Raw genomic sequence first — 14,973 nt, 5'->3', positions numbered from 1 at the left:
ATTTGCTAAGTGCTGGACTGCTTTTACATTACAGACCAGCCTTGTAAATAAGACCATGAAAGTCAGTAGCCTGCCCCCTCCCCCAAAAAGCTTCTTCTTTTTTTACTATCGTGGTAAAAGGCAAGTAAGTAAGTATCTGGTATGCAGGCTGAGACCCTATCTGCCCGCAGACTGTCTCTCCAGAGTGGTGCATGCTCTAGTTATCTCTCGCTTGCAATGCACTCTTTGTGGGGCTATCCAGAGTGTGGCAGCTAGACTGGTGATTGGGAGTGGCTGCCGAGGCCACATAACACCGGTCTTGAAAGATCTACATTGGCTCCCAGTACGTTTCCGAACACAATTTGGTGCTCACCTTTAAAGCCCTAAACGACCTCGGTCCAGTATACCTGAAGGAGCGTCTCCACCCCTATCATTCTGCCCGGACACTTGAGGTCCAGCTCCGTGGGCCTTCTGGCAGTTCCCTCCCTGCGAGAAGCAAGGTTACAGGGAACCAGACAGAGGGCCTTCTCGATAGTGGCACCAGCCCTGTGGAACGCCCTCCCACCAAATGTCAAAGAGAAGAACAACTACCAGACTTCTAGAAGTCATCTGAAGGCAGCCCTGTTTAGGGAAGCTTTTAATGTTTAATAGGTTATTGTATTTTAGTGTTTTGTTGGAAGCCGCCCAGAGTGGCTGGGGAAACCCAGCCAGATGGGTGGGGTATAAATAATAAATCACTACTACTACTACTGTGTTTTTAGACTGGGTGTGGAGGAGAGGCAGCTTGCTCTTGCATGGTCAGCATGGAAGCCCAGGCTACTAGCTTCTTCCTCTTCCAGAGGAGGCTTGGGGTGAAGCTAATAAGGCACTTTGCTAGAAGCCTTCAAGCTCCTTCAGACTTGCCATTTCATCGGTTTCCATGGTCCTGGTGATGGCATGCCAATTTCTTCCAAGCTCCAAGGTGTCTGGGTAATTGGTATGGGAAGCCTCTGGAGCAGTGATGTAAAAATCTGGGCCTGAAGACTCCCCAGGGTTGATTGCAGTGCTGGAGTCTCCTTGGAGGAGGAGGGAATCCTGACCCAGATGGACCAGTGGTCTGATTCAGCAGCTTCCTATGTCCCTATGGTTGCCCTTTCCTACACTTTCCCCAGCTCTACGATACCCTTTTTGAGGTGCAGGAACTGGAACCGTGCATAGTGTCCATTGTGTGGTCGCATCATAGGTTTGTCAAAAGACATTACCATAGTAGCAGTTTCATTTTCAATCTCTTTCATAATTATTCCTAACATGAAATCGGCCCTTTTCACTGTTACCATACATTAAGTGGACATTTTTAGTGATCTATCCAGCACAATCCCAAGATCTCTTTCCTGGTCGGTCACTGCCAGTTCAAAACTCAAATGTGAAGTTAGAAAAATATCCCCCCCCCATTGATGTTTTATTTACATGGATTTCCCATTATAGTGCCCCTTCACCCAGAGCTCTTTGCAATCCTGCCTACATAATTTTTGCTCTGCAACATCAGAAAGCCAGACATCCATACAGAAGGCCCTATTCCTCTTTCTATGATTTGTTTTAAACTGTTTTTAATAGTGAGTTTTAAGTTAATGTCACCTGCCCTGAGTACTGATGATGAAGGGCGGGTAAGATGTAGAATACATAATATTAATATTAATAATCTGACCCACTCCATTCCCAAATATGCTCCCAACCCAGATGACCTATTTACTGAGCATCCATCCTGATGGGAATAGGCAAGATTCAGAGACACAGCATCTGATCAGCAGAGGAATCTACTACTCACAAGCTGATGAATAATCAAATGATGAGCTATCAAGTCACATTCTTAGGAATGGATGCATCTTCGAATTTTGGTTCCCTCAGTTTCTCATCTTTCCAATCTTAAATTTGCAAATGCATGCTACTGGGCTAGGGAACCCTACTGCAGATTTTGCAGCCTGGCTGTGCTTAGGTTCATGTATTGTTTCAGAAAGCATGAATCAGTTAGATTTGCCTGTAAATGTGAACTGAGTCAAATTTACTCCCTAACCCTGGCTACAGCTCATGAGCTGATGAATAATCAAATGGTGAGCTATCAGGTACTATACATCAGGGATGCCAGACGTTTGTCAGCAGCAAATAAATTGGATGTTTTGGGAGTCAGTTCTGTGCTCTCTCATGCCAGGTCTTTCCCAACGCAGTGACAGAGGAGGTGGTCATTGCCTAGGGATGTAAGAAGGCATTGTTTTCCATCCTGCGCTATAGTCGTCTCATGCACTGCTGTTTTCTTTCTGCTGCAGTTCATGATATCGTGGGCTGTCCCTTGAGTCCGCTAGATGACATTGCAAGGGATCGTTGCCTTAGGAGAGCAAAAAAAATTCTCAGGGATGACTCACACCCCAGCCATCACCTCTTTAATCTTCTACCGTCAGGCAGGAGATATAGAAGTATAATCAACCGTACCAACAGGCTAAAAAATAGCTTCTATCTGTGGGCTGTTAGGTTGTTGAACGAAAAATAACATAGCGAAATTGACTTGTAAGGTGGTGTGTTGTTTGATAAGAGATTGAGTGTGGGAGGGGGGAGGGAGGCTCGTTTAATTTCATTGTACACAGGTTGTACAGTGACAATAAAGGTATTGTTATTTTTATTTCCGCCCAAACCACTGTTATGCATCTTTGCTTTCTATGAACCTTACACCATTTATTCCATAAATTACGTTGTCATTATGTTATTCATGGAATCATAGAATTGTAGAATTGGAAGGGAACCCAAGAGTCTGCAGTGCAGGAGTCCCAACTAAAGCATGTTCAACTTCTTTATAAATGACTTGGATTAAGGAATTGAGAGGATGCTCATCAAATTCACAGATGACACCAAACTGGGAGGGGTAGCTAATGCCGCTGAAGACAGAATCAGAATTCAAAATGACCTTAACAGATTGGAGAACTGGGCGTAAGCTAACAGTGAATTTCAACAGGGACAAATGTAAGGTTCTGCACTTAGGCAGGAAGAATCAGATGCATAAATATAAGATGAGGGACACCTGGCTTTCTAGCAGTACATGCGAAAAGGTTCTATGGGCTTTTGGTCCCATTTCATTCTGGGTGTCAGTCTTGGGAGTGGGAGAGGAGAAGCAGACCAGGAGAGGCACAACAGCAGCAAGCAAACTCTAAATTAATCAGCAGTTTGGGAAAATCTGCTCATTGTTCCTGTGCCAAAGTAGGACTTGATTATTGTAATTGCACACACTGTGTGCATGTATTTCAAATCTGGCCCTGGTTTTGGAAGCCAAGCTGTGGGAAACCTGGTCTTCAGAATTCATTCATCCTTAGCCAGTTATCATCCGCCACACTTTACGATTCGGCGTTTTCCCCTTGACAACGCAAGATCATAAAATCGCTTTAGAACTAATATGGTTGTGTTTCTACAGCTTATTCCTTACAGCCCGTATTTTATTGATTTGTTATTTACAGCCTTAAGACCTTGCCTTTGGGCCAAAAAGTCTCTCAGAGAGGCTTACAAAAATCAGTACTAAGGTGGTCCATGACCTCAGGCTGATGATCTAAAAAGACATGACACAGAAGGAAAAGGGAATGGGAGGGAGGAGGAAAAAGCAAGCTCAAGAAAAAGTTCCCAAAACCAGATGCTGTTGGTGGTAGCTCTGGCTGTCCTATCCTAGATATTTGTTGCTGTTTTAAAACTTCCTTGCACGTTGGGGCAAAACAACTTAATTTCACATATACACTTACAGGGTCTGAGCTGGTGGTGACTGACCAGGAATGATACCTTGGGGTCATGAGAGATAGCTCCATGAAAACATTGACTGGGTGTGCAGCAGCTGCAAAAAAGAGCAAATTCCATGCTGTGGATCAAGAAGGAAGGGATTGGGAAAAAAAAACTTGTTGAGAAAACAACACCATTAAACAAATCTGTGGTGACTATGGAACTCACTGCCACAGTGGACGGCTTCAAAAGAGGATCAGGCAAATGCGTGGCAGAGAGGGCCATCAATGGCTGCTCATGGCTCACGGCTATGCTCTACCTCCACAGCCAGAGGCAGCAAGGGCCCTAAGGAAGTCAGCTTATCCTCCACCAGGGCCAGGGCCTTCTCAGTGATGGCTCCGACCTGGTGGAATGCTCTGTCCCATGAGGCCAGGGCCCTGCAGGATTTAACTTCCTTCCGCAGGGCCTGTAAGACAGAGCTATTCCGCCTGGCTTTCAATTTGAACTTAGCCTGATCTTTTATTCCCCTTCCTTCCCTCCTTCTCCCCTTTTTATGAAGATTACCCGCTCTGGGATCCCACAGCTAATTCTCCCCTGGTCTCCTCGCTGGCCCAAATAGGACTAACCTAGCCAGCTAGTCCTGGTGATCATCTAATGTTTATTGGATGGATTTCCCCCCTAAATTTATTTGTGAATTCTGAATTTATTGCTATTCACATTTACACTATTTTATGCTGTTTTTTGTTGCATCAATTAAGTGTTTTAAATCTGTTGTTAGCTGCCCTGAGCACAGTTTTCTGAACCGGGAAGGGCAAGGGTATAAATAAAAATTTATTATTATTATTATTATTACTATTATTATTATTATTATTATTATTCTGAATACCAGTTGCTGGAAATCACAGCAGGGGAGAGGGCTCTTGTGCTTGAGCCTGGTTTGCGGGTTTCCCACAAGCATCTGGTCAGGCCCTGTGAGAACAGGATGCCAGACTAGATGGGCCTGATCCAACAGGGCTCATCTTACTCTCTTCGACAATGCAGAGCTAGAAGAGAAAGCCCTTCAGGGTTTAGTCATCGGTGGCGGAAAGCTCTTTCGGTGCTTCCTGGTGCGTTGATAGTAGTGTTTCCAAATACACAAGGGTGTCCTGATTTTAATCCGTTAAATGTGTTGGGGGGGGGGGGCTGTAGCACTTTGGACGGAGCCCAGAACAAACTGGCAACCAGAGCTGCTTTTTATGTCTAGCAGCTCTAAGCATAGGACAGATTCTTGTGGCCCCCCAGGGCCTTCGCTCGGTGATAAGAGCACATGACTTGCATGCAAAAGGTCCCTGTTTCAACGCTCAACCTCTCTAGATGGAGCTAGGAGAGATGCCCTTTTTTCTGTGGTCCTACAGAGCCGCTGGGACGTGGGTGGCGCTGTGGGTTAAACCACAGAGCCTAGGACTTGCCAATCAGAAGGTCGGTGGTTCGAATCCCCGCGACGGGGTGAGCTCCCGTTGCTCGGTCCCTGCTCCTGCCAGCCTAGCAGTTCGAAAGCACGTCAAAGTGCAAGTAGATAAATAGGTACCACTCCGGCAGGAAGGTAAACGGTGTTTCCGTGCACTGCTGTGGTTCGCCAGAAGCGGCTTAGTCATGCTGGCCACATGACCCGGAAGCTGTACGCCGGCTCCCTTGGCCAATAAAGCGAGATGAGCGCCGCAACCCCAGAGTCGGCCACGACTTAACCTAACGGTCAGGGGTCCCTTTACCTTTTTAGAGAGCCACTGCCAGGCAGCGTAGACCGCATTGAGCTAGTTGGACCAATGAATTCTACCACATATCCAGGGCAAATCACGCTGGTGTTGGTGCCCATAGGGAGCTTTGAGGCATCAGTAAAGCAGCAAGCAAACGTGGCTTGCAGCAACGTGGGGAGACGTATCTGTTAGAATTCCTGCTCTGTGATTGCAGTCATGGGATTTTTATCTATCACATGACGGTATATGTTTTGACCCCACAGAGTGGGAAGTGACAGAGACAGGATGTTTGTGTTACTGTGTTCTGTGAAGTGGGACTATTGTCCTTTGTCCCCCCTCCCCCTTTGCTGCCTGATGCTAGAGAGAGAGGGAGCCATGTCACAGTACCCCGTGTGTGTTTATATGTAAATAAAGTAGATTAGCCAAAATGCTGAGTTGCTGAGGTCTGTCACGCATGAGGCGCAAACTCTGCGGATCCCTAAGTGTTCCAGTGTCAGTTGGCATTTGTCGCTGTGATGTTCGGGCAGAAGAAAGCTTTTGAAGCTCCCGAACGGAAGACCAGGAGGGAGAGAACATTGCCAGTCGGGCATGTGTCTCTGCCAGGGTCCTACTCGAGTGTAGGCCGAGCTCCTGACAGTATCTACTGTGGGGGAAAATTCACATTTTAAAAAATGCAGTTATTTCTTAGCAAATAACCATTTTCACTAGACAACAGGAGTCTCTTTCGAGATTTTAACCAAGGGAGCCACACCCATTTGCTCAAACTCTTTGCAGGTAAGTCTTCCAAGGCCACAGTGCGAAAATGCAGCTTCCATACCTGGTTGACAGGCTGGGTTGGCTTTGAAATCTGGATACAAATCATCTTGGTTCACCGAGGACCAATTCTGTACCTTAGTTCAATTCCATGCCACCATCTGCATGCCGTAGGAGCAGAAATGGGCATGAATATTCCTGCCAGAGAAAAAGGTGCTTTCTAAGGTGCTTCCAGACCTGAAATGTTTTTTTGCCTGAACCGGACAGGATGCGTTTCCTGCATTTCAGGGGGTTGGACTTGATAGCCCTTGGGGTCCCTTTCAACTCTGCAATTCTGTGATTCTATATTTGAGAATACAATGGATGCTCGGGTTGCGAACGTGAACGTGATGCACGTTCGCAACCTGCAGCATTCGCAACCCATGTCTGCGCACACGCGGGTTGCGATTCGGTGCTTCTGCACATGCGCAATTTAGTGCTTCTGTGCATGTGCGACTGCCAAAACCCGGAAGTAACCCGTTCCGGGTTTCAGCGGTCCGTAACCTGAAAAAACGCAACCTGAAGCGGCTGTAACCCGAGGTATGACTGTACTGGATCTCACAGCAAGCAGGGGGCGGGAACCTAGGGTCACATGCCCATACCCAGTGTGCCACAAAGACAACTCTCAGGGCTTGTTGGGAGGGTGCCACTAGAGAGGCACTGGCGGGGCCCAGAAATCACCTGACCCCAGGGCCCCTCAGACTTGGCACAGGGCTTAGTATGAAGCCCTGTGTCCTGGTCAAGTGGGCTTTTCAAACACTGCAACGGCCCTATTTATCTTAGTGTCTGTTTAAAGTAGTTTTTATGCATTCCGTTGCACTTCTTCATTTTTGTTTGCATGTCGCCGTTCTGCTTATTTCACATTGTGATTAATCTCAGAGTTGGGGAAGTGTGTTACCGATGGCAGGTGAGTGAACGAATTAATGAGTTGGTTTCTTCTGATTTTGATGCTGCTGCTGCTGCTGTTTTGCTCCACTTGGGGCTCTTCCAGACGACCTGCTTATTGAGCATTTGCTTGCACAAAGCTTACCTGGAGGGTCCTTCCAGGCGTCCATTTTATTGTGCATCCATGATGATTTGTTCTCATGATGATAGTGGGGCAGTTAGACACAGTCCTGCTTTCAATTGCCTGTGAAAGTTTCAGGGTAGACCATGGGTAGGCAAACTAAGGCCTGGGGGCTGGATCCGGCCCAATCGCCTTCTAAATCCGGCGCATGGATGGTCTGGGAATTGGCATGTTTTTACATGAGTGGAATGTGTGCTTTTATTTAAAATGCATCTCTGGGTTATTTGTGGGGCATAGGAATTCGTTCATAATTTTTTTTTCAAAATATAGTCTGGCCCCCCACAAGGTCTGAGGGACAGTGGACCAGCTCCCTGCTGAAAAAGGTTGCTGACCCCTGGGGTAGACATACTGCTTTGTTTCCAATCAGTGTATGTCCCAGAGCTTCCTGCTGAAACCCTGTACATTTTCACACCACAAATGTTCCAGGGTGTGTGTATGTTTTTCATCCCACATTTGTTGCACTATGGTACAAGGGTGCCCCTTCCAGATGGCAGCAATGCGGAAACATTGGGGAGACATTGCAAAACAAATAATAAAGTAGGGTGATGTGTCCAGTATAAAATCTACCACTTGTGCTCTACTGTTGTGTCAATGGCAAGTTACAGAAAAATCCTACCAAAAAGAACCCCATCGGGCTGGAACGACGAAAGTCTTCATCGAGCCTTTTTGGTTTGTTCGCAGGGACAGTAAATGCCAATAAGCATTCATCCCGCATTCATACTAATTTGCTTGTGGGATGTTTGCAAATCTTCATCAGTCGCTTATTCTGCACTTCCCAGTGCGTTTTCCTTCAACTTTCCTAACCAGAACAAAAGCCTGTTTCTTTTTTTAAAGTGGATTTGTTGCGCTAGGGGAAAATAGTGCTTTAATCTACACAAAACTAAATCTATGCCATGTACTTGAATCTTTCCTGCAAAGGAATGCCAGTCTGGAGGCACCCATACACTCAACTGGAAGTGTAAACAGAGCGAAAAGCTCTGATAGCCTACGTCACTGATAGCCTTTTTCTAATTTTGTTGTTGTTATTTCCACCACACACTGTCATTGTGCTTTGTGCCATACTGACAGGCCCCTGCTGTCAAGGAGATTACAATCTAAAATAGACAGTGAGAGAGAAGAGCGGTTAGGGTGGGGAAAAGAAGATTTTGGGCAAATGCCCTTATACCTACTCAGAGCTTCCTTAAAGTGGGGAATGAGGACTAAGGCTGTGATCCTAACCTCACCTGGGAGTAAGCCCAAGAACCTCAAGGTCCGCCTCTCTCCATATGAACCTACCCAGACCCTGAGATCATTATTGGAAGCCCTTCTTCAAGTGCCTCCTCCATGAGCGGTCCAGAGAGAGGCAACATGAAAACGGGCCTTTTCTGCCGTGGCTCCCTGTTTGTGGAATACTCTCCCTAAGGAGGTTCGGCTGGCACCATCATTATGTTCCTCTTCAACCAGGTCTTTTGGCTGATTGACATCCAATGCCCTTTTAAAATGTGTTGGGGAGTGGGGGAATTATTGAGCTGTTCTTGTTTTAATTTTTGTTATGTACAGTGACACCTTGGAAGTCAAACGGAATCCGTTCCGGAAGTCCGTTCGACTTCCAAAACATTTGGAAACCAAGGCGTTGTTGCAGCCAACCAGAAGCCGTGTTGGAGGTCTGGTTTCCAAAAGAACGTTTCTGAGCACAATTAAGTGTTGGTGCTGACCTTTAAAGCCCTAAACGGCCTCGGTCCAGTATACCTGAAGGAGTGTCTCCACCCCCATCGCTCAGCCCATACACTGAGGTCCAGCTCCAAGGGCCTTCTGGCGGTTCCCTCACTGAGAAGTTACAGGGAACCAGGCAGAGGGCCTTCTCGGTGGTGGTGCCTGCCCTGTGGAACGCCCTCCCTTCAGAGGTCAAGGAAATAAACAAATATCTGACTTTTGGAAGACATCTGATGGCAGCCCTGTTTAGGGAAGCTTTTAATGTTTGATGTTTTATCGTGTTTTTAATACAGTGAAGCTTATATCCCAATGATACCTCAGCTCCCCAGTGAAGATGCCTCTGGGGGAGCCTCTAGTTTAGAAGGGGAACCTTTCTCTTCTACCCAAACACAGAAGGGGATGGAGAAAGCCAGATGTTACTTATGGGTACCCAGATTGCCATCCGTGTATTAGATGGCATGGGAGAAATCTCCTTGTCAGAGAAGGGCCTGTGAAGTGGTGGTCCTGAAACCCAATAGTTTAGCTAACCTCTGGAGCACACTACCGGTGCCTAACATGAGACAGATTTGAGCTGTGGCTGTGTGGGTGATTCTGGGTGATCCTGTCGATTTCTGTCAGTGTCTCACTTTTCCGTTCTGAAGCTTGGCTTTCCACATTTCTGCATCAGGTTGTGATTTCATTCGAAAAGGTCCTCAAAAATTATTTAGCGCCATAGTGCAGACCTCTCCTTATACGCACGTTTGTGTGCAGTTTTGCCTGCTGTACAGATTTTTTTGCAAGCTATTTCCCCTAATGGAATGCATTTTATACGCTGTTTTCTTTAATATGTGCATTTTCACACACATTACTTGGTGTTGCAAAATTCGGAATAGTGCAAATTTCGAACCATGACCCTGTGTTTTGGTTTGCATATTGATTCAAAAAGTGCGAATTAGCTATGTTTGCATGGAAAACCAAACCTCCATTTACCTCTGTGCCTAGTTGTGTGAGGTCTGTTGGATGGTGGCAGTTTCCTAATTTTGCTGGTTTTACATACATATCCCCAGTATGGATTATACTAGAAGGGTCCCAGTGAGCATGGCAAATGTAACCCAAGACTCTCTGTCATGCACAGTAAAGCACAATTTGTGATTTAGTGCTGGATCTTGATCTCTGCTTCCTACCCTGCCATTCAGTGGTGGTGTTGGCATATATGTCTGGGATAGCAGGATTCAGAGAGACCAGATGGACTGCAGAGGAGAGGCAGAACCGGCAGCCTTTGCCATACAAATCCCAAGAAAAACACTGGATTTCTTGAAATTATCAAGAAATTTCTGGAAGAGGCCGAGTGTCTGCTGGCTGCAAACACATAGCAAGCCACACCCTTATTCTCTCTCTCTCGCCCTCTCCCCCTCCCCACCATTTCTCCCTCTTCTCCCCCTTTTCCCATCCACACCCAATTTGTTTTTGTTCCTTCGCTGTCAGGTTTGGTTAACCGTTCCGCCGGCTTAACATCATTAAGCGTCTCCTCTTACAAAAAATAAAATAAAAAATAAAAATAAACCACCATCCTTACTATTACTTGCAAAGCAACTGCAGCATCTTTTTCTCCCCCCCCCCTTTTTTTTTTTTACAAAAGAGACTGGTCCCCAGGGCAATCGCAGCATCCTTTTTGCTGATTTGCTGCAGTGGCGACTGCAGCGCTTACACTGTGCCCTCCCCCATCTTCCTCTGTTCTGCTTAACAGCATCCCTCCGTAGCCAGTGCAAGGGGGGGGGGGGGGGGAGAGAGAGAGAGAGAGAGAGAAGCAGCAGCAGCGGCAGCCGTTCCGAAACCCACTCACCTCTTCCTGCCTTGGAATGCTTGAGTGGTAGGAAAAGGCAGCACCTGACTCTGAGCCGAAGGAAAGGTACCCAGCCGTTCCCATCCTCTCCCCAAGCAAGATGCAAGCCAGCGCCGATTCTACGAAGATGGAATGCCTCTGGAGCAACTGGAAAGGCCAGGGTATATTTTTACACAATTCTTCTGCTCCGGTTCTTTTCCTTCCTCCTTACATGCCTGAAAAAGATTGCATGGGGGAGACTTGTCGCGGAGAGTATGCGTGTGTTTTGCATCCCGTTATTATTATTACTACTGCTGCTTCTTTACCATCAATATCTCCAGGGCCCTTGCATGCTTTTAATGTTTTCTACACATTTCTGTTTGGCATTACTGCTGTCTTGAGAACAGAAACAAGAGAGGGATCCCAGGCTGCTGGTGGTCTTTTAACAGGGTCTTTTATTCCCCACTCCCATGTGTTTCCTTTATTATTATTATTATTATTATTATTATTATTATTATTATTATTATTATTTAAATGCAACATCAGCTTTCCTTCTCGCTGAGAAGGTTTGTCTTGCCTATTGCTGGGTTTTGAGTACGGCTGCCCTTAAATTAGCGCGATCGCTCAGCCAAGTGCTTGGGAGAGGCGATCAGGAACCTGGAGGGGGGGGGGATGTTTCTGTCTCCGGTTTCGGCTGCTCTGTGGTGGTTGTGTTTTGGAAAGAGCTTAGTGCATCGGTTTTGTTTTGCTTTTGTCAAGGGACACACCCATTGTGAAAGCTCTGGTGAGACCATTGCAACTCGGGCGGCAGTTCAACTTGGTCTTGAGAGCCCCTTGCTCAAGCCATCTTACCGCCTTTTCCTATCACCTAACTTTGGTTTTTCCCACAGCCAAGGACTTGGGCTTTTCGAAATCTCAGTGTGCCGCTGAAATAAACCATTACCTATTGTTTTTATTTAAAGCCCATCATATTCCCAAAGTAGTTCACGGTCGTGGTCATCTGTTGAGGAAAGGAAGGCGAGCGAATAAGGTGCTACCCTTCCGTCACAAGAGATTTATTTTGAACGCTGTCCCACTGGGTGTGGCAACCTACCTTCTTGTCTTAGCACTGCTTTTCAGCCATTTTTATGCAGACTTTGCGGCTCTTTGCAACCTTCCTTTGTTGTGGTGGGAGAAACAACTCTGTTTCCCTGCACGGCGATCTGTTACGCATTTTACCAACCTTTTCTTTTGTCGCCTTTTTTCATTTTGAAATGCTCCTTCGTTTTGCCAAGGCACCTCTTCCCCATCAGTGTAGAAACAGCATTGTTTATGTTCCCCTGGAGTGTGAGGTTTTTACATTCAAGCTGTGTCTAACTGAAAGGGCCTGTGTGTGTGTGTGTGTGTGTGTGTGTGTGTGTGTGTGTACGTACGTGTGTCTATTCAGATGTAATTTCAGAACACTGCAAAAAAAAAAAGAAAGAAAACAGACTGCCTTGTTAACTCAAATGTGATTTGACAGTCCTTTGTTGAATTGGGATGTTGTTGTTTTGACGAATGAGATATGAACAGGGTGTGTTGAAATTGAAATTCCTTAATGGAATCTGGCTCAAAGATTCCAAATGGGTTTTTCAAAACGATGCTTCTGTATAGAATGTAAAATAGATGTTCCTACCATTTATCAAATGGTCTATAGTATCATCTGATCTTGTAAGAAGATTTGAAGGCTAGGATTTCAAAAAGACAGATGTGTTTGCAGGAATGAAATTACCCCAGTATTATTATTATTATTATTATTATTATTATTATTATTATTATTATTCTGATGAATTGTAAGATAGAAGATTCCATCCACTATCTTTTTGGGGGAAAGACGTGTTTGCTAAGTGAAGCTGTTGAATTAACCTTCACATGACACAATGCTGTGCATATCTGTTCAGAAGTAAGCCCTGTTGAAGTCAATGAGGTTTACTCCCACGTAAGTGTATAGGATTGCAGTCTTAAAGTCAAATTTGTGGGTTGTTTGTAGAAAACATCTCTCTCTCTTTTTTAAAAAAAATAATCTACCGCTATAGATGTCATATGTTGTCATTTATTTCCACCTCATCTGTTTTGAAATCAATAGCAAATATTGCTTAAAATAGACTGGAACGCCACAGCCCACATTGCAATAGAAATCTACAGAGCTGGAACAAATCCTCAGTATTTGCTTATTGCAGGTAGGGCAAGTGTGATAAAATTATTTCTGAATAAGCCATGTAATCTGCAGGTGTAACACTCTAAAAGCCATACTCGTGAGTTGTTATATTGGAGGGGGGAATATAGATCACCATTGGGGGGGGGGGGAGGGAAAAAAGAAATTTTGATTTCCTAAGAAAGTCTAGACATTTTCCCTTGTCTTTGGTCATTTAATAGAAATGTGTGAAAATCATAGAGGGAATTAGACACGGATGCAGGGATTAGATTGAAAGGGAAACAGAATGGTGCCTTGAGAGGTGGATGAATATATGGACTGAGCGAAAAATATTGTGGGTTTAAAAATAACAAGCAAACTAGGCTTCTCAATCATAACAGCATTTTCGTATGCAAAGGTTTCAGGCAAAAGCTGATCAACTAAACGAGCTTTGGAATGCCCAGCCTTACCACATGCTTTTTGTAAACATCATGTGGTGATTGAAATTGGCTGAAGAACACCATGGCAGAAATCTACAGTGAGCTTCAAAATTCAGGGGGGATTAGAGGGCTGTTTCACATATTCCCACAGAAACAAATCTGAGTTTCTTCTTCTACCTACTATTCTTCTTCATTTCATTTCTCTACTGATTTATATTTTTAAGAAAAAATACATTAAAGCACTGTACAACCTACATTAAAACATCAAATAAAGCGATCCAGAATAAAACATTCCTGAAGAAAGTCAGATATAAAGCAACTTAATTATCAGGAAACTAAAATATTGTCTTGAAGATTTCAAAATGTTACAAAGGAGGTCAACAACAGAATGCACATTTAACGCAGCAGCAGCCATAGATATGTTCTGTGCTTATGATCATATTTTATTCTCTTGCTAATTATTCTGTTTCAAATGTGCATGTTATATTTGACCTTAGCAACGTTTTCTTTCGAAATGCTTAAGATAATTCTTTTCCTTTGTTAACTTTGCTGCCCATCCTGCCAATGGCGGCTGGCGGCTGTGGAAGCTCAGGCTCAGTGACCTGGGTCTGCACTAGGAGGCAGCCAAGATGGTCTCTGGCCTCTTCAGCAGCCTTGGCTTTTGTAGCTGGAGTCAGTCCGGACCCCACCCTCCCAGGCCAGGCAGGGCGGAAAGGCCTGTAAGTCAGGGAGCAGGTGTTCCAGGGCTCGCAGTCAAGACGGTTTGCCATAAAAGCGCACCTCAACAGGGGGCCAATCCTGGCTTTCTTGCAAATGTGCCTGTTTGATAACATGATTTGCAACACCTTGCAGCGCAATTCATAAGTTACATTCACCTAAAAAATGTAATGCGCAGAGAGGCTTTTATTTTTACCTTTGTCGAGTTATGATGCTCCTTTTCTGCACTCTGCAAACCAGATTTCTTCTGGTGGGTTTGTGGGCATGGAGCATGGATGGGGAACCTGAGGCTATAGAAGGGGGAGAGAGTCGATTCCCCTTGCAATCCTACCTAATTCAAAATTTTTGAAGCAGTACGAGATACAAAGCACAGCCAGGGTTCTTTTTGTCCACCCTGAATTTTTGCAGTGTGTTTCTCCAGCCAAGTAATAGGGGAGGTTGTGCATACATGCACATATCTGTGAAAAACAGCATGCAATACTGCATCATATTAGGAGAAATTGCTCTGCCAAAAAGTATATGTTAGGCAGATTTGCATACAAACATGCACAGAGGAGAAATTCGCATTGAAATGCTGATGGATCTTCACACATTTTTTAAGCAAGATTTGCAAACTAATGTGAAGAACAGACCTGAAGGTTGGAAAAAGGAGAAGCTGAAAGTGACAGCTCCGCTCGTCCCCACCTGTGGCCCTCCAGATGTTCTTGGCTCTCCCATCAGCACAACAAAACATGTTCAATAGGGAGCGGCAGTTCAGAAAGAGATGGAGGGCACCAGGTTCCTCACACCTGGCCTGTATTAATATTACTGGTGGGAATCCAGCAGCAACCGGAGGACCATGTGTTCCCCAGCCCTTTCTTGCATAAACATAGCTC

At 45.2% G+C, this 14,973-nt stretch overlaps 1 protein-coding gene across 4 annotated transcripts in view; it reads left to right on the top strand.

The window, feature by feature from the left end:
- The window catches only part of RTN1 (reticulon 1), a 142,130-nt gene that overhangs the window by 102,544 nt on the left and 24,613 nt on the right, over positions 1-14,973 (top strand). The window contains exon 1 of one of the 4 annotated variants that reach the window (XM_081860716.1): positions 10,695-10,971. The exons of the other annotated variants lie outside the window; for them this stretch is intronic. Coding sequence (XP_081716842.1) covers positions 10,911-10,971 — 61 coding nt within the window. The 5' untranslated portion in view covers positions 10,695-10,910. Of the gene's footprint in view, positions 1-10,694; positions 10,972-14,973 lie in introns of those variants that run through there. 4 annotated transcript variants of the gene reach the window in all.

The sequence above is a fragment of the Podarcis erhardii genome (assembly GCF_964252035.2).
Source record: "Podarcis erhardii genome assembly, chromosome: 1".
In the NCBI taxonomy this organism is placed as follows: Eukaryota; Metazoa; Chordata; class Lepidosauria; order Squamata; family Lacertidae; genus Podarcis; species Podarcis erhardii.
This window is presented reverse-complemented; position numbering and strand designations above follow the sequence as displayed.